We start from the raw sequence: 20357 nt of genomic DNA, 5'->3' as shown, positions 1-20357 counted from the left end.
ACGTTTCCTACGTGAAAAGTGGGTCTGAAGTTAGAGGGGAAATATCACACACTCCGATTCTAGAAAATAATTTTGTTTGAGTTTTACATGTGTAAAACAATGTTCTCCTGTTCACCTTCTCTCTCTCTCTCTCTCTCTCACACACACACACACATCCTCTCAACCCTGTATTTCACAGAAACCAGTCCAAAATACATTACTTAAAAATGTGTGTGTGTGCACGGTTATATATTTTTTTAAAAAAAATGGAATATAGGGTTATTATTATTATTATTATTATTTATTAGTTGTTAGTTGCTTGCCACCTATAGGGTCTCCAAGTGACTTACATTGGAAAGCCTATGCATACATTATACCACAAAAAAGAAAAAATATATATAAAATATTAACATTCCATCCAACATATAACACAGAAAAAAAACCCTTCCAGACAACATCAAAAGAAAACTATGGCATCTTACTCACAATGAAACAAAATACATACACACCTGTATGTATTAGACAAAGTTTCTTCTAACCCATTCCTTACAGATAAACCTAAATGAAATCAGCAGGATTTACTCTGAAACAATGTATTAGGACAGGAGTGTCTGATACACACGCCACATACAAAGAGCTATGAGCGTTACACATGCTGTATTTTATAGATTCGCATCTTACGTGCATGCATGTAAGAGGCTAAAATGAAAAATGTAATGATACACAACATCTAAAAAGTCTAGTAGTAGTAGATGTGCTACTTCTTGAGCACATTTCTAACAAGTAAGCCCTAATGAAAGCACAGGGACTAGAATGCAAGTGATATATGAGAATAGGAATCTCTCCAGTTCATACACACAGAACTATAGCTGAAAGCACAGAAAAATTACAGTTCTGGAAATATGAAATTTCACCTGGGTTACTTTAAAACAAGGAACATTTGGGGGTATTTTTATTCCTATTTTAATTTGAAGGGGGGGTCATGTTCCATAAATAAACTAGTTTAGCCACATTCATGCTGCAAAGCATATTGATATGCCCAGGTAATAGTTGAAATGGAATCAGATGCTGTTCCAATGCCAAGTCTATAACAACTTTTTCTATAACTTATCATGAACTAACTCCTAAATTCAGTGTGCATCCCCCCCAAATACACACACACACACACACACACACACACACACACACACACACCGTGTGGCATTTATATTTTACAATCAAACAACAGTTTGTGTTGTTACAGATACCTTTGAGCAAAAGGAACAAGCATGGAAAATCGACTTGCAACATTGTGGAAGGGTAAAATAAATCTATGATTCTATGAAATCGTGCAACTGCCGAGGATGCAAACTAAAAAGACACCACTCACATCTTTTGCTAGGAGCTTCTACTGCTAAGATGCAGTTTGCAAGACGGCTTTTGACAGTAAACCTGTGTATGGGACGTACCACTGTCATTTATAGCAACATATTGCAATTAAACAATGCTCCTTAGAGGAAACAAAAGGGGGGAATGCTTTTATGATGTAAAGAAATCTTAAACCACTTTTCTCCGTTCAATGTGTATGATCCATAGTTAGACGTACCCACATTTCTGATTTTAAGTACCTATTCAATAAAAGGCATGTGCATCGTTCTCACTAAGGGGCAATCAAACAGCAGCACGATTTAAATGGCATGCTTTGTGCTTGATTTTTAATCAAGCCATTTCTACAACACTTTACATGTGATAGTTCATGTATTTTAAATCTTAGAATAGGTAGCATTTTATCCGAGCCAAATAAAGACGCTTTTATACACCTTTCCCCAATACACTGACACACACACACACACAATCCCTCTTCTGATGGACAGATGTATCCCTATTAAAGCAAGTACATTGATCTGATTTTTAGTTTGCCTTGGCTTCCCCCTCACCTATCTAGGAAATGATTTCTCTAGTGATAACTATGACATCGTGCTAATGAGAGAATCAAATGCACAATAGAAAAATTGTCACTACTAATAATATTTGCAGGAAGTTAAATAAGCCAAGTGTATGAGAATGTCAAGACAGTTGTCCTTTAATAAGATACAGTTATACAATGAAATTAGGTTGTTAATTTTGTTACATCACTGGGTGAATGTTAAATTACTGTATAATGGTTTGCAGATGCATGCGTAATCCTAATATTGCTCTTTAACTGGCTGGGGAGAGGGAGATACCTTCAAGAGAGGGAGATTTCCTTTGCACATGAAACAGGAAATATAAGGCATGCTTTTGCTCATCTCTGGCATTTTGTGTCACTGTGTGTTATTGCTTCTTTTGCTCTTAAAAGTATTTTAGAGCATCACAGCCCTTAAGGTAAACTGGAAGGAGGAGAGTGACATTTCTTATTCTGACAATGGCACAAAACATCTACAAAAGCAGAAAATTCAGAAAAGCCTTCTATTTTTATTTTATCAATCAAAGCAGGCCATTTCTGGCTTTACACAGCCTCCTGCAAACTGGAAAGGGGGTCAAGCATTTCTGCCTGTGCTTGTATGCACACTCTCTGAACTCTTCCGTCGTCTCCCTTGCCAGATTAGTAAGGAAAAGAAGCCAAAGGTTTCTGGTCATTCTCGACCTGTCACTGATCAAAGTGACCCAAAGAAGAACTCTCTTTAAAAAGTTGAGATTTACCTTCTTTGAAGTTATCAGCAATTATTTATGTATACGTCTCAGGAATGGTTCCTTTCAAAGGATTCATAAACGGGGTGTGTATGTGTGTGTTTAGAGGTACAAAACTAGAACCGATAATGGTTAAGCAGTCACATTTTAGACTTTTCAGAAACGGTAACAGGATATAATTTGCTACTCTCCTCTAAAACTGAACGCTCCTTTGGGTACCATGCATAATTGTCTCATAACAAAGGGCTTTTTTAAAACAAAAAACAAAAACATGGATACGTTGAATCAAAACTCACAACAAGTAAATGGAGATGCAAATATGATTTGATGGCACATAAAAACTTGCTTTGATTATCTGTGGCATTTATAACAATTATTTTTCACCACTGCATCCTAGAAAAGGCTTAGCATAGTATAAACTAAGGTTTTAAACTACCCTCTGTACAGGTATTGGCTTTCCGTCATTGTATCACATATCCACCTGAAGTTAAAAGTACCATTTAATTCTAACCTAAGCAAGTATTTGATTGCAAAGTAATAATAATCCTTTTTGCATGTAGAATGAAATATTCCGACAAGCTCAAATGTCTCACTAATCATTTCTTTAAACGATGCCAAACTTTTGCTTGCAATATAAGCATCTTCTGTACCAACTGTTTCTACTTTTGAACAAGAAACCAATGTTACCTTCAAATGTATGGATATTAAAATAGCAATAATAATATAGACAAAATAGTTTGCAGAAGTCCTAAAACCATAAAGGTGGGTGGGTGTGTTAATATGTCACCCATGCATAATGGTTTCAAGAGAGGGGAAATCTTAACAGGCATATTTTTAGGTGCCCTAGTAAACTGATGCCATGTGCAGGCTGCATAAGTAAACATATCTAAGAGATTTAGCAAGTCAATAAAAAGTTAAAGCTGTTGTACTTTGCAAGTGGAATTAACTTACCCTCTTAAAAGAAAAAGAGAAAGAAATTGGGGGGGGGGGGAAGGGTAGAAATACAAAACTCTAGGTGGAATGTTTAAAGCAGACAGCAGAATTCTAACCACCAAGGACATGGTGAAATAGCACACACTTTCAAAATAAATATGTTCATCATTACCACCTTTACAAAACTACTGTGCCTGCATCTGCCAAACATTTAGCCATATATGAGATGATCATTCTTTTCCCAACACAGTCTCAGAAAATAAACATGGCCATATGTGTCCAGAAAAAAAATTGGGGGGGGGAGGGGGGAAGATAACCAACCATTTTAAGATCATCATGCATTAGCACAATTAACAACAATAGAGAAGTAACAGATCGAGCTGCGGATGGGATTATTTTTGCCCACCAACAATTTTTTGGCCAGTCCTCTGGAAGGTGATGTCCTCCTCTTAAATTTCTACATCCCTGCACATCGTAACATTAAGCACTTTTCCAGTACTCCCCAAAACGAATGAATGTCTAAAGGGGGGGGGTGTCAAACACTCAAATGCAATCTAACACGATGTATGTGGTTCAACAGTGATCTATCCATCCATTGATCATTATCTGGCACTAGTTGAGTTAACTCTTTTATTGCCAAAGAGGGAAGAAGGCTTTCATCCCAAGCTACGATACCTGAATACATATGAAGGTATTGAAAATAGAACGACAGGTTAAGTTTAGGATGGCTGTCAATTTCCTTGCTTTAAAATGAATGCAAAAACACCTAAATGCAGGAAATGTCACATGCAGAGGCAGCCCACTATAACAATCAAAGCATATATTGGTGTCCAGAACAGAAGATCTGTAATGCTGTTTTTTCAAACTGGGCTCTAGGTCTTTTTTTTTTTTACTGATTAAGAATGAGGAACAGCATATAAGGAGTTCCTCATTTGGCTTGTGTTGATTATATTTCTGAATAGTAAGCTGTTATCAGTTGTAATAAGGGTCCCTCTACAGGATAGATCTAAATATACCTTATTTGAATGCAGGCAGCCTATAGAGAGAGACACGCTATTTTAAAATCTTTTCTGCACACAACTGCCCCACGCTACAAACTTGTGTCCATGTGAGCCTGTGTGTGAGAGAGAGAGTGTGTGTGTGTTTCTTTCTTAATGATTACCAAGCAAACAATTTTTTCTTTACATTACCAACTGCGAGTTATATATCCTCAGCCACAACTACTCTAGAAATGACAGCGCTTTTCCGTCAATGGAATTCATTCATAAAAAAACCAACAAAAACAAACCCTGAAAAGAAAACGGGCTCGCCGAAGCAGTACAACTTATGTCACAACTTTTTGTCACTTCAGCTTCTTGGGTATAGATATGGTATGGAAATATTTTTCCTTCTTTTTTCCAAAAAGGCAATTCCTTTAAAATATATATATACAAAATTGGAGGAAGCCCTAACATATGCATTTTTTAAAAAAAAATCTCTAGTTTTAAACCTCCACACACACACACCCCCACCCGCTTGAGTCCAGTCCAAGTTGAAAGTTTCTTTTTCATCCCTTCAATTGTGTGTGGGGGTGGGTGGGTGTGTGCAATTTCATGCAGAAGAGTCAAACAGTTGTGAAAGAGTAGCCACATCAGGCTGGGTGCGTATCACCGAGTACATGATACAGAGACAACAGCAGCCCCTGTGATTAATTATCAGTTATTACTGGCCTTGCAGCAACGGTTTAGCTTTCCCGTCAGAACCGCCATACCAGGCTGCCTTAAACGCGGCCCCCGGTGAAGGGGCTGCTCTGGGGAGGACGCCAAGACACAGCTCTCTGCAGAAACAGTATGTGTGTGAGAGTATTTGGGGGGGGGCGGAGGAAGGGAGAGAGACCAGCAACTGAAACTGTCTCATCTAAGGACCCTCAGCTCTGGGCTGCCAGCAATTCCAGCACAACTGAACTCTCTCTCTCTCTCTCTCTCTCTCTCTCTCTCTCTCTCTCTCTGGTCTGCATATTGCTGTTTTCTGTCACCTGAACTCAATTAAGCACCCGCACTCCCCTAAGTTTAGTATCAGTTTTGATATGAGGTCTTACATATTCTGTGGGGTGGGAAGAAGGGAAAGAAAGAAATGACTTCTTGCTGGGATACTATAATACTTTATTATTATTATTATTATTATTATTATTATTATTATTATTATTATTATTATTATCATTATTTAAACAGAGAGAGGGGAGAGAGAAAAATGGAAGGAAGGGGGAAAGGAAAAGAAAACAAAGGAAAACAAAAGGCAAGAAATATTAACCATGGAGTTAATGATCTGTTCAGAAAACTTTAAAGGGGGTGTGGGGAGGGAAGGACTTTTATTTTAAAGCATGTCTTATTTTTGCTCTTTCTCTCTCTCTCTCTCTTTTTTAGTTGCCCATGGGGATGTAGTGAAGTAAGCACGAACATTCAAATTACTTAGTTCTGACACTACAGAAACTGTGCAATGTTAAAATTAAAACAAAAGCGCAGGCAAGACGGGTGGGTGGGTGGGGGGTGGAAAGTAAAATTGCAAAATGAAACACACAACCTGGCAAGCAACAAAGTGAGACAGACATTCACTTCAACGTGTGTGAGACATTAAAAGTAAGAAAAAAGAAAAAAAGTAACGTACCTGCTGGGACATTCTGAACAAGAGGTTACTGTCAGCGTTCTGCCATGTCCCCATGAAACCAGATTCGGCCGCTGCTGTCCTTGTTCCGAACTGCATGGAGTTGTCAGCAAAGGAGTCTCTTAAAGTCAAGTCTCTTGCCCTCTTTCGTTCTGTGTCTCTCTGAGTGTCTCTGTCTCTCACATCCACTTCTGCCTCTTCTGACTGAAAAGTGAAGGTGGATTTTTTTTGAGCCTCTTGGCAGTCAGTAGCAGGAGTGTAGTTAAGGTAGCTGCACTGTGCCTTCCATTTGGGAAGGGGGGGAGAGCTTTAGGGAGGGGGGCCAGAGCTTCTTTCGCACCTTCTGCACAGATACCCCTATCATTTATGCATACACTGTGACTCCCCAAGCTCGCCTTTGCTTGGGTTTAAACAGCTGCCTATCAGGTGTGCATGCAGCACTGAAGAGACCCAACCATTAGCTTCATACAGTTTAGCCACTGGATGTCATTGGATAGCAGAGCAAGAGAGAGAGTCAACTGCACCGTTCCACTGTCAGGCACGAAATGACATTACTGCAATAGCCCCCTCGCAGCCTTAGCATACACATGCACACACTCTAAGTAGTATGCTGATCAGAGTGAATTCAGGAGAACAAGCTGTGGCCCTTTCCCCCTGTTTTCCTTCAACAATGCTGTCAAGAGCAGCATGTAATTGCTGACACTTGCCTATTAAACGCAGACTGTAAACCTCCTAACACGAGAAGGGGAAGGCAGAGAGCAGAGGGACAACCAATTGCTCACTTATTTAGACAATAGCATGCAGAACCACCATGCAGCAGAAGTTGGCCTGGCTGCTTTTAAAATATAGCCAGTTCTTTATGTGGCTACTTTTGCAACAGCCCCAGCCCCAAATTTTTTATAAACGATAAAGAAAAGCTCTTACCAAAAAAGAAGGGGGTGGGATGAAATAAGACGATCTCCAACTTCTTTTAAAAAGAAAACTAGGAAAAAACTGCATGCATGTTTCATCTCTTACTTCTTTGTTTTCCCCTGTTAATTGCCTAAAATGCCTCAAGGAGCAGAAGTCAGGGGAAAGAGAAGTGTCTTCTCTCTTTTCCATAAAGATCAAAAGTTGATTTTTTTCTTATAAAAAAATGTAAAGTTCTTGGATGAGGAATATACAATAACCTTTCAGATCACAAAAGGGAGTGGGTGAAATGAACGAAATAAAAAGGCAACTCTAGCCAGAAAAACAAAAAAAACAAAAAACAGCACAGCATTTCCTTTTAGGATTGCCACCAGCATAAAGATTGCTAACACAGGCTAGATACAATGAAAAACCGAAAGCCACTGCCACCAACTACTTTTTAAAAACCAAGCTCTATTTAGAACAATGCACTTTGCATTTTCCCAGTACAGTATTGTTACGTACTTTGGTCTCCTATGAGGAAAAACCGGAGGGAGGAGCGAGAGGCAGAGAAACACCTACATGGATTACATAAAAAACTGCAACTTCAAAAATGTAAAACAAAATTCATGCCCTCTCATAAAAAAATAAACAACCAACACCAAGTCAGGTTAAAAGAAATGGGGAAGAAGAGCCTAGTTTTTCCTCAACTTAATGTGTAAGGAACATTCATCTTCTAATAAAATCTACAAATGGAGAGGACAAATGTACCACTCTCGCAAGCTCTCCCTTAACTGGAGAGCAACAATAAACCTCACTCTCTCACAAAACAACAAAAGAATCACAAGAAAGCTTCAGTGGCAGCCGGGTGTCATTAGTGTGCAATGAGGAAAGATGAGAAAGCAAACGCTATGTTGACACAAATGTGTCTTCCCCTTTAGATCCTGGCATCTCCTGAAAGCTTTTCTGTTAAACTTCCCTCCAGTTCACCACCATTAAGCACACACACACACTAAAAAAAACCCAGTCTCAAAAGCTGCAAATTCAGTATCTGAGAAACAAGAGCCCAAAGAACTGTTGCCTTTAAATATATTAAGTCCACCTGTGGTCAATAAAAATATTCTAGTTGCATGGAAAGAGGAGGGGAGGAGGAAGAAGAAGAAGTAGAAGGGGGAGAAAACAGCCCCTATGAGTCAATTGTGCCAACAGTGGCTGTACCTTTAGAGCCAGCTATTACCCACTTAAACTCCCTCTAAAATTTGCTAGCCTCTTGCTTTCTGAAGTGGTACTCAGTGCCTTAGTCAAGCTGCCTGCTCAGCTCCTGACCTTCCCACTAATGGCTGTTATTTGTGGGAGGCTTAAGGAGAATGTCAGTAGCCAGTTTCCTCCTCTCTGCATCTCTTGTGCTCTGTCTCCCCACCTCTCCCTTTCCTCTCTTCTCCCCCCCCCCCCCCGCTTACTCCTGTCCTGCAGTCCTCTCCACTCCCAGGGAGAGAAAGGGGGAGGGAGGAAAAAGCCCACGCACACAAAAAATCAACTGGCATGCAGCAGCAAGCACCTGCAGTAATAGACTCTTTTATTAAAACTGTTATTCTGCAAGACTTGAAATTCCCAGTGGACTGGGCCATGTCAAAGCCGATATAATTAACTAGAGGCTCAGCAACGGATCAATTACCAGACAAGCAAGTGATAGTGAAATCAATGAAAGATCATCAGCCACATTATCAGTGTTGCAACTCATTAGGGTAAAACTGAGGAATGTGCTCAAAGCGAGCCCAAGCAAGGTGGCATTACAAAACAAAGGGCTAATTTGGAGACCCTGCTGTGAACAATCTGTAACAGAATTAGCCTTCTCTTCTCCCCCCCCACCCGCACCAACCCCGCACCAACCAACCAAACTGCGCAGCTCTGTAACTAAATGTGACAGTCTGAGAGAAGCAGTTTATTAAGACACCAACTCCAAGTTTATTTAGTTCATAAACTCTCTCCTAGAAAATCAATACAGTCTGTACAGGGTTATTAGGCAGACTAGCTAATACATCCAAATCTGGTCTTCCCAGGCAGCAGCCTAAAATTCTACCTAACAAAGATAGGGGGGGGGGAAACCTCAACAGCTGTAGAACATGGCATCCAATAAGCCTCTCATGGAGTGGCCACATTATGGCATGCGACTGAAACGGCAGGGGGAGGGGGGGAGGAATGACTGCTAATACAATACGGAGGAAACCAACGGAATAAAATATTGCAACCTTCCGTACCACTAAGTACATTCCTATTAAAAGCAGTAAATAGTTCCTAATAGAAGGAGCACCTACCAGATGTCTTTTCAGAACAGCACGCAGGCTACAAAGCACTTATGGGGCAAACTGCAACCCCCTGCAGTGATAACACAAAAAACTGCACCCAAAGCCGCACACTTTAGAGGAAGGGAGCTTCACAAAGCTCCACAGAGCTCTTACTTCCAAGTAAAAACATGCAAGACCAGGGCTGCACGACATTATGGCATCTTGCCTTAGGTGTATTTCAAATGTTCGCAAATTCCAACACAAACAGCATTTCATGTGGAACCTACATGTGGCTGTTCAAATGTGAGAACACACAAGGATAGATTTCACTATATATGGACGGGGTGTACTGTGTCCCCTAAGTGTGTGTAAATGCAACAAAATACATGCATGTAACAATTCATATATAGGTTGCCTGCTAATTCATCTATGGAAATGCTTTCTGTATAGGAATTTGTAACATTTGAGTGGCCTTTAATCTTACAAAAACTGACACATTAGGTTGCTTTCAAATAATATTCTCAAAGTCCAATCCCTGATGCTAATATTTCCCTTTGAAATTAATTATCCCACTTCCCTCGATGCAAGGAGAGTGAATCCCGCCCCCCCCCAAGAGACTGTCTCAACAAACCTAGGTAACTGTGTATTAACTCACAAACTCACCAGACAACAGCTCCCCCCCCACACAAACACACCTCCAGGAATCACAAAATGCTACGAACTAACAGCACAGACAATGCATTTAGTGTCACAAGATTTTGAGTGAAATGCTTTGGGCCATATTGTACTTTAACAGATTTCTACTTAGCTTTCTGAAAGACTTAAAGACTAGCTCTTTGTATTAAGTGCTTTACCATATTCAATAAAGCATAATAAAAACACTGTCCATACTGTTTGTTTGCAACACCACATTTTTCGATTGTATAACAGTGCTGATGCTCAATGAAAAGACCTCTGGATAAGATTAGAGCAGAGCTTTCCAAACTGTGTGTCGCGACACATTAGTGTGCCGGCTGCTGTGTGCGGGTGTGTCGCGCAATCGCTCTTATAAGGGGATAGTTTAACCTTCGGTTTGCGAGTTAAAACTGAATTGCTGTGTCGTGAAATGACCAACCTGAAAAGTTTGGAAAGCTCTGGATTAGAGTCTTATGTGGCACAATGGTGTTCTTTCCCCCCACCCCCCACCCCCAAGAAACTTCCGTTCATTCAGTCACAATTCTTTGATACATATCTTTAAATACAATCCTTTTTTACAATATTTAAAATATTACATCTGCTAAAATATTAGTTCGTTTTTGTCTCCATTTTGTCATTTCCTGTAGGTCAATACGTGTAACATGTAACTACTTTCAAGATTCAATAAAGCATTTGTTTAAAAGGATTTAAAAGTATATGGAGGTTTTGTCCTATACTTCAGCTATTAATCAGGGAAATAATTGCATAATTTTTTTGGTATCTTGCATGCATTTAACCGTACTGTACATGTACATTCAATGAGGTCCAATTAGTTGGGGGGGGGGGATTCATTTCAGTTAGGATGCACTAACAAGACTGTGGGGAGACCATGCAATACAGCCAGTAGCATAAGACAGAATGCTGTTTTCCTAGAAGCATTAATTCCCACAACTGATCCTTTTAGAATGTTACTGATCCTTACAGTATTTGTTTTCCTAACATCTAGGAGATCACAACGAATGCCTGCATTAACTAAACACGGAGAAGCATCCTGAGCAGCAGTTTGATGAGGGGGGAAGGATACAGCAGCAAGACCCAGTGTTTTTACATTGGGCATGTTAACATTCTGAACATTACTAAACCGAGCCTTTGTCTCACACGCTCATGGACAAAGTTTAAGGGCCCTTACATAAGAGATGGGAAACAAAAAATGTAACACGCTCAAAAAAAAAATTGAAGGGCAAAGCACAAAAATCTAAATAATTTTATTACATACCCTCAGTGCTTTTTTTCCTAGAAAGAAAGATGCCAGTACAGTCATACCTCGGTTTACGAACTTAATCCGTTCCGGGAGTCCGTTCTTAAACTGAGGCGCAGTTTCCCAAATGAGGCCTCCCACCCCCAGTGCCCTTCCACTGTTTGGATTCCGTTCTTACACAGAGAGATAAAGTTCTCAAACTGGAACACTATTTCCGATTTTGCGGAGTTTGTAAACCAAATCGTTATTAAAACGGACTGTTCTTAAACCGAGGTACCCCTGTTACCTGCCTGAAGGCCATTGTGGGCATGGCTAGAAAGAGAAAGGTGAAGGCAGGGTGGCTGGCAAGAGAAACAAGAGGCTGTGACTGATGGGCTGAGAGTGGGGGGTGGGGAGGAGAACCCCCAAGAGGGAATAGGTGGGGATGACATCTGTTCTGGAACCCGCAAATTGCAATTGGACATAGCAGCCCTGTTTTGCAGGGCCTTCCCCTTTGCCCATAAACAAGTGAGATGGTGCTGAGAAAGAACTTCCTTTCCTCCATGCAGGGAGGTGGGTGGGCGAGGGAGAGAGTGGGGAGTGAGCCTGAGGGGGACGGGGGCCAAGTGCAGCCGCCACTAAGGGAGCTGGATTTCTCCCCCCCCCCTTCTCCCATTTTCTCCTCAGGCACTCCAGTGGGGTGACTGGTTTGCTCTGTTCTCCCCACCCAGCCACCCATCCCCCTTTGCTTCTCAGTTTTTGGCAGAGGGGGACTTTCAGATATATGGGGCCTAAGGCTTTCAGGACCAGCACTTGAATGGGGCCCTGAAATGAAATGGCAACCAGTGCAGCTGTTTCAAAACAGAGGTTATTTGAGTTGTGAAGGGAAACCCCAGCAGCGGTGGGCATTAGGCTCTCGGGTTTCGGCAGCACCTTTTGCGACGCTAAAATTCGGTGCCCTGCTACCACCTCCGACGCTCCGTTCTACAGCACTGTTTTGGTGGCACCGAAAAACTCCTCTGACCCCAGCCAGTAATCTTGCATTTTGGAGCAGTTAAAAGTTTCAATCTCATCTTTAAGGGCAGCATTCGCATAGAGCACATTGCTATAAACCCTTCTGGAAGTAACCAGAGCAGGGAGTACCAAGCCCATGTTATTTCTGTACAAAAGGGGCCACAACTGGCAAACTAGCCGAAGCTGGAAAAATGCATTCCTAACTACAGAGACACCTGTGTCTCCATTGGCAAGGCTGAATCCAGGAGCCCCTCACCCCAAAGCTAGAGATCTGTTCCTTCTAGGGGAGTGCAACTCAGGTGAAGACAGGACATTTCCCCACCTCCCAAACTCAAGAACTCAAGGCACACAACACCTCTGTATTGCCAGCATTCTGCTCCTATTTATTGGCCCCACATCCAGTCCATCACCACCTCCAGGCAACGGTCTAATGCCTGGCCCACCTTTCCTGATTCAGATGGAATAGAACCATAGAATTGTAGAGGAGGGAGGGACCCCAGGGGCCATCTAGTCTAACCCCCTTCAGTGCATGGAATAGAGAAACAGAGTTGGATGCCATATTTGTGGAACCTTACTTGAAAACCTTTGAGGGCAGCTCTCACCTGTTTCATACACCACAATACGACTCCCAGAGTACCGAACAGTAGATTGGGGGCAACCCATAGTCAGGTCGGCAGCGTACAAATATTATTATTATTATTATCCCACAATGACTAAGCAACAAATGTCAGATTTTTAGCAGCAGCCAGTAACATAGCCATGCTTTAAAAATACTTTGTTTGCTAGTGGAAAATATATTTGGATGAATTGGAAGATATAGGGCACACATATAGTCCAGTATATGTCTTTCTAGCTATATGTGTTTGTTAAGTATTCTGTTCGCTCCATTGACTTACTGTACAGTACCTGTAATTCCCAGAGTTCAGTTTGCTGCAGCTGTTAACAGATTCTATAATCTGTAATGACAGTAAACTGGCCTTTGCTCTTCCCTTATTCACTATTCATTTTCTAGGCTTGGTTAAATAGATTGCTGGGTTAAAGATCAGTAGTTTTTCATGTGACACGCTTTGGTATTCATCTAATGGCCTGTGAGGACAAAACTGTCCCTGTTCTTGCCAAAACAACAAAATGCGTCCTTCACACCGCATGACAATCAGCCCTTCCTTGTGTCCAGATAGCCAAACTTAGATAACTTTTTAAGAGGGTGTCTTAAGTGTATGTCTGGAACCGGTTCAGCAAAAGAGAAAGACGCATTTTAGCAAATGCGGAAACTACTATTCTTTTCATGATGGATGATATGGACATGTAAACATTTTTTAATCCACTCTCTGGAATTTGCAGGATGCTGCTGATAGCAGGCAGTAGGAAGGAATGTTTTAGGTTTCTTTAGTTCTATGTTTATCTGCTCTCTTTTTTATAGTATTGTATTGGTGGATGTTATTTGCAAATTAGGGTAGGGCATCCTGGGATCTCTTGTGATGAAGAGTGGGCTAAAAGTATGATAGCTCAGTTGAAAGAGCGTGAGACTTTTAATCTCAGGGTCATGGGTTCGAGCATGGCAGGGGGTTGGACTAGATGACCCTCGTGCTCTTTTCCAACTCTACAATTCTAAGATTCTATGATTCATCAAGGCCTAGCTTGAGCATGGTTATTCCATTTCGCCTTAGAGCCGCTGCCGGCCTTTAATATATTGGGGTGTTGGGATGAGAGTTTGGATCCAGAAGATTGGTTAAGGGGTGATATGATAGCCATGTTCAAATATATAAAAGGATGTCATATAGAGGAGGGAGAAAGATTGTTTTCTGCTGCTCCAGAGAAGCGGACATGGAGCAATGGATTCAAACTACAAGAAAGAAGATTCCACCTAAACATTAGGAAGAACTTCCTGACAGTAAGAGCTGTTCAACAGTGGAATTTGCTCCCAAGGAGTGTGGTGGAGTCTCCTTCTTTGGAGGTCTTTAAGCAGAGGCTTGACAGGCATATGTCAAGAATGCTTTGATGGTGTTTCCTGCTTGGCAGGGGGTTGGACTGGATGGCCCTTGTGGTCTCTTCCAACTCTATGATTCTATGATTGCCCAAACTATGAACCTGTTCCTTCTGTGATTAAGCCTTCTTTCTTTCTTTCTTTCGTCACTGGAGGCTCCAATGGCAACCCTAGCCACTGAGGCTTTCTACTACCTATAGCTGGTACACCAACTATGACTGGCACACCAGTTACAGCCACCCTCCAACAAAGATAGCATGGTAGGGTTGCCATATTCTAAAAAGCAAAAAAAGCGGAAACATTTGCCACCTTCTACTTTAGATCGCTATGACAACTCTACCCATGAAAAAGAGGACATGACCTGGAAAAAGAGGACTCTGTCAGGCCACAGTGATTCCCTGCACGGGTGACCTCAAGACTCCACAGTTGCAATGCACTTTGTGTTGGGCCTGGGAAATCCAGCTGGCGTAAAATGCTGCAGCTAGACTGTTGGTGGGGACAGATTCCTGCCAGCTCAGGCCTCTTCTTTTCACACTGGCTGCCCATATTTCAAGCAGGCTTGTCCCTTCAAAGGATAAAATCCCAACTTAATTGTGAGATGGAACTAGGCAAGCCCAGAACCATCAGATGGTGTTTCTGTTAAGATAATAATAATAATTTATTATTTATACCCCACCCAACTGGCTGGGTTTCCCCAGCCACTCGGGGCGGCTTCCAACAAAAGGTTAAAATACAATGTCTGTTAAACATTAAAAGCTTCCCTAAACAGGGCTGCCTTCAGATGTCCTCTAAAAGTCTGGTAGATGTTTTTCTCTTTGACATCTGATGGGAGGGCTTGCCACAGGGCGGGTGCCACTACCAAGAAGGCCCTCTGCCTGGTTCCCTGTAACTTGGCTTCTCGCAGTGAGGGAACTGCCAGAAGGCCCTCGGCGCTGGACATCACAGCTAGACTTAAACCCTTGTTTTGTTTCTGCCTTTCCTCAGCCACAAATCTCACCAACAGCCACATGTGTTTATGGGCTCTAAGATAGGTACTGTGAGCCCTTACCAAGGCAAGGGAAATATTTGAAAATTACACAAAGCTGGCACGGTGACAATAGTTCAGAGGTGGCATTTCAATAGAGCAAACAGCACTTTCTTCCCCCAAGAATGTAAGTAAAGGAATCGCTCTGCGACATCTGTTAGACTATGAAATGCTAACAGATGTCTTAAGTGAAAAAATAGGAGAAAAATCCATACAGGAAACCAAACACCCAACAGATAATACTGCTAACTTTCCACATATTACCAAACAAAAAAACAACAACCCTAAACCCCTGGCAGCTTGCTTCTTTTCTGTGATACTTGTAAAATATTCGACTTGCATTTTAGTAAGTTGGAAGATACTGACTCATAATGTCCCTATATATAAAAAAAACCATCTATAAGAAATTTTAGTTCCAATAATTACACATGTTTTAATACCTTATATTCAAATACTAAGCATGGTATTCCAAAACATTTCATCCATAGGTTTTTAAATCTTTCATGTTTTAATAAATGAACAAGGGAATATGGAACTATTACAGCCTTCTTATGGAGGACTCTGGAAGAACATTCCTGATTTATTTCCTAATCATGGTTTCATTCAAACTCTGCTTTGCATCTTACTGTGCCCAATATGTTCAGGCCTATCATGGCGAGTTCTGAAAAGGAAATGAGTAATGATAAGCTGGGAGAAAGAACACACAACAGTGGTTAAGAGATTGAGAATGTTCCCATCTCTGCCAGATCCATGAAGCAGGCTCAGGAGAATTTCAGGCTTGTGGGGTCTACACTTTGGGAATTTTCTTTTGCACTAAGTACCCTGAATCCACTAACCACAGCATGGTGCAATGACAAACCTAGACAGCATCTTAAAAAGCAGAGACATCACCTTGCCAACAAAGGTCATATAGTTAAAGCTATGGTTTTCCCAGTAGTGATGTATGGAAGTGAGAGCTGGACCATAAAGAAGGCTGATCGCCGAAGAATTGATGCTTTTGAATTATGGTACTGGAGGAGACTCTTGAGAGTCCCATGGACTGCAAGAAGATCAAACTTATCCATTCTGAATGAAATCAGCCCTGAGTGCTCCCTGGAAGGACAGATCGTGAAGCTGAGGCTTCAATACTTTGGCCACCTCATGAGAAGAGAAGACTCCCTGGAAAAGACCCTGATGTTGCGAAAGACTGAGGGCACTAGGAGAAGGGGACGACAGAGGACGAGATGGTTGGACAGTCTTCTTGAAGCTACAAACATGAGTTTGACCAAACTGTGGGAGGCAGTGGAAGACAGGAGTGCCTGGCGTGCTATGGTCCATGGGGTCACAAAGAGTCGGACACGACTAAACGACTAAACAACAACCCTGAATCCACTAACCACAGCATGGTGCAAAATAGTGGCAAGGAGGTGTGGAATCAGACACAAAGGAACCTAGGGACCTAGGGACAGAATGGGTTATCTACCTCACCCCATAAGCCATGCCCCTGGGTGTCACAACTGAGGGGGTTACAAAATGGCGGGCGGCACTCACCGCAGTGCCTGCAGTGGTGCGCCCGAGCTACTCGTCTCTCCTGGGAGTGACATGGTGGCTTGGGCACCTACAGGCTCTGTGCTGCCCCAAACGGTCTGCCCACCGCCTCCCCCTCAGCTGGAGGCCCCAAGGAGCGTCCTGCCCCAGTTGGCCCCGCCCCTGGGTGCAGGACACGCACACCACCCCAGGTGCCCAATCGGCTTGCTCCACCACTGCATGTACACACCAGGAATGACTCATTCTGGTGTCGATTTGTACTTAAAAGTGTAACTACAAATCAAATGGTCCAATTGAAAGAAATAAAAAGACTTTTGTTGTTGCTGCTGCTGCTGCTTTTGCTGCTAAATAGTTAAAAGAGTCAGAAACCCTTTCTGGTCTACCCTGAATAACCCAGTAGATCCTACCTTGCATTCTGCCCACCCCCGACAAGGAACAAATTATGGTACTTGTAAATGTCTTAAAACTCTGGTGGCTGCATGCCCTGAGTGCAGGCTCACAAGCTTAACTCTTTCCCTATTGGCTGCTTTTTTATTCCAAACTCCCACCACAGGCACTTCATGCCCATCTGCCACAGGGTTACAGATATTTGGAACAGCCACTTCTCTACTAAAAAAAACAACACACCCTTCCAAAAACCTGTTTTCTTTGCCCTGCACACACTTTGCCCCCTAATACTTCCTTAAAAAAAACACTTTCTACTGTTCATAGTTATGAAGCTCACAGGGTGCCCATGAGCATTAGTGACAAGGGAAACAACTGCCTTTTGCAAGAAAGGGCACAGCAGGCAAACACAATGGAAAGATAAAGAAAAAAAGGGAGAAGCAATCCAAAAAGCCAGCAGATTCAAAAGGAAATAAAGGCTCTGCAATCACACTTTTCTCAATTAATCAAGAAATTGAATGGAAGATTAAAATGATGGCTCACCTGCAAATGATGGCTCACCTGCAAACAACGTGTCGCAGGCTAGAACCCTCTGCACCAGGCATCCCCAAACTGCGGCCCTCCAGATGTTTTGGCCTACAACTCCATGGTAAAAGCTACCTTCTTTTTCTTTATCAGTCTGCATGATTTTCTCACTATTCTAGCTGCAGGAGACCTGATGAAGGCTTTTGACCTTGTCAGCCCAAAATTACTCTTCACATCGCCCAGCAAGATAGGATTGTCCACCTAAGCTCTGCAATACGATTGTCTCCTTCCATGAGAACATCTGCAGCACTGCTCACTATGACTGCTCATCCTCAGACTCCTTCCCAATAAAGAGCCATATGAAACAAGGCTGTGTTCTCGCCCCAACTCTCTTTGGCATATGCCTTCAGTTCAACTGAAGAAGGTGTATAGTTTCATTCAAGGGGGTGGTGGTGGGCAGTCTGTTGAACCTCGCACAACTCCATGCCAAGACAGAAGTATAGAGCAGGCACCCCCCAAACTTCGGCCCTCCAGATGTTTTGGACTACAATTCCCATCTTCCCCAAGCACTGGTCCTGTTAGATCATGGGAGTAGTAGGTCAAAACATCAGGAGGGCTGCAGTTTGGGGATGCCTGCTCTATATGATCTAACCATGTCTCTTTGCAAATGAATTACAATGACATGGAGATCCAATGAAACCAAACTATGTGCTTGAGTGTGTGTTATTGGTTTGTTTCTTGTTGTGCAGCTTGTCTTCTCAATTTGCATTTTTGTGAACTGCCCTGTAATCTTTGGATGAAGGGTGGTTGTTTGGTTGTTTGGTTGAGTAAGTAAGTAAGTAAGTAAGTAAGTAAGTAAGTACATGCATGTAGCAGGCCCCTGAAAAGACAGTTTATCTACAAATATGAGTTAAAGCAATAAACAGTTATTCCATAACTTATCAAATGCTGCCACCCTGTAGGCAATTATCTGGGATTAAGGGCTGCTGACTGCAATGGGGCTTACTTCCGAGTAGGCATGCAAAGAATTACAGTGCAACTCATTAATTGACTACGAGGGCTTATTAAGTTGCCTACTGTCCTCACAGCCTTATCAACAATTACCGAAAGCTGCGTAAGCAAAAACCCAGCAATCTCTCTCTGGAGAGCACAGAACAGTGAGTTCCATCAACTGGTCAGTAGCAGCAGCAGCCACCACAGGGACTTGGCAAAGCAATTACTCCGCAGCTTTGGCATCTGTTAAAGTACGTCTCACAAACAGGGAGTCATACGGACATACAGTAGCAGAAATTCCTTTCGTTAAGGGACAGTTATCTCAAGGCATGATATACAACACTAGGTATGATAGATACAAGAATGAGCTTGATGTGGGGATCCACTGGGCCAGATTTATAACACAGAGCACCAGTTGTTCCTTGATAAACATGATGTGGAAGATTGCAAGAGATTTTTATTTATTTTTTCCACCTCCTTCGGTGATATCCTTTAATGATCAAAGGTCAAGTAATTTCAGCTGTCACAAAATCAGGAAAATGAGACCACCGCCCCCAGCTGCAATCTACTTTTGTGACATTTGAAAGTACTTTCGTACATGTTGTGGAGCTTCAAACAGCATTAGTACTGACGGCCTAGACGGGATTGATCTTTGAGCTTCGCGGTCTCTTGTTGTCAACAGTACATTATAAAACCAATACTAAATACTTTATAAACAGGTCTCCCTGCAGTATATTAGAAGAATGGTGCATATTTCATGCCTTATAGTTTGGTAGCCACATATCCATCAGACAATTAAATAATTTATCAGATGCTCAGAAGTGCAATACAAGTCAATAGACTTTTGAATACTTGCAAGTTGCTATCCTAATTCACAAGCTTTTAAAAAAGTTGTTTCAGTGCAAAATGGAATGTTGTCATTTTGTAATTATATGTGGACAAACTAAAACTGAGCAAAAGCATAAGATTGGTTACTTATCAAATATTTATTCTAAATAACACACACACACACACACACACACACACACACACACCTTATCACATCCACCTTAAAATTGAATTTAAAATATTTAAGTGTTTTTCACCCTTTGAGTGAAATTGGTGCAAATATGCACCTAACTGGAAACACCATTTTGTCTGTTCAAAGCCCCTCATGTGTATTGTTTGGGGTGTTGGGCTGTGTATGCCAATACCCTTCTAATCCCTGGATGCAGCAAGTGTTAAAATGTAATCGAGGTTTCTAAAGCTTGGAACACCTCCTGGTGAGGTGATAGACTGGGTGATGAGCCATTCAGGAGAAAAGAAAGGGATCTCTGGGGGAGGGCAAATGGGTGGGGGCCCCTCTCTCAACTCCAGGTAGTTAGAAGGACAAAGGGAAGATTGAGAGTTGTGGTGCTGGGAGTCAGAGGAAAAAGCAGCAAGTTGGACATAAGAGAGAAGGAGCAATGGTTGATTTCTGTTTTGATTACAAAACTGAGGCTATGGGAGAAACAAAACTTTTGGGGGCTGTGAACGCCTCCATCGTAGCCTCAGGTTGTAAAGGTGAAGGGACCCCTGACCACTAGGTCCAGTCGTGACCGACTCTGGGGTTGCGCGCTCATCTCGCATTATTGGCCGAGG

At 42.0% G+C, this 20357-nt stretch overlaps 1 protein-coding gene across 8 annotated transcripts in view; it reads right to left on the bottom strand.

Annotated features, from left to right (window-relative positions):
• Positions 1-20357, bottom strand: part of BNC2 (basonuclin zinc finger protein 2) — a 394027-nt gene that overhangs the window by 273067 nt on the left and 100603 nt on the right. For 3 of the 8 annotated variants that reach the window (XM_035140460.2, XM_035140461.2, XM_035140462.2), the window contains exons 1-2: positions 7126-8521; positions 6205-6405 (exon numbers count right to left, since the gene is read on the bottom strand). The exons of 1 other annotated variant lie outside the window; for it this stretch is intronic. In XM_035140460.2, coding sequence (XP_034996351.1) covers positions 6205-6405; positions 7126-7302 — 378 coding nt within the window. In that variant the 5' untranslated portion in view covers positions 7303-8521. Of the gene's footprint in view, positions 1-6204; positions 6406-7125; positions 8523-20357 lie in introns of those variants that run through there. 4 more of the 8 variants (XM_035140455.2, XM_060268829.1, XM_060268828.1 and 1 more) reach the window with 2 other exon arrangements.

Source organism: Zootoca vivipara, chromosome 16 (genome assembly GCF_963506605.1).
Source record: "Zootoca vivipara chromosome 16, rZooViv1.1, whole genome shotgun sequence".
Lineage (NCBI taxonomy): Eukaryota > Metazoa > Chordata > Lepidosauria > Squamata > Lacertidae > Zootoca > Zootoca vivipara.
The sequence above is the reverse complement of the archived record's forward strand: the minus strand, read 5'-3'. Positions and strand labels throughout refer to the sequence as shown.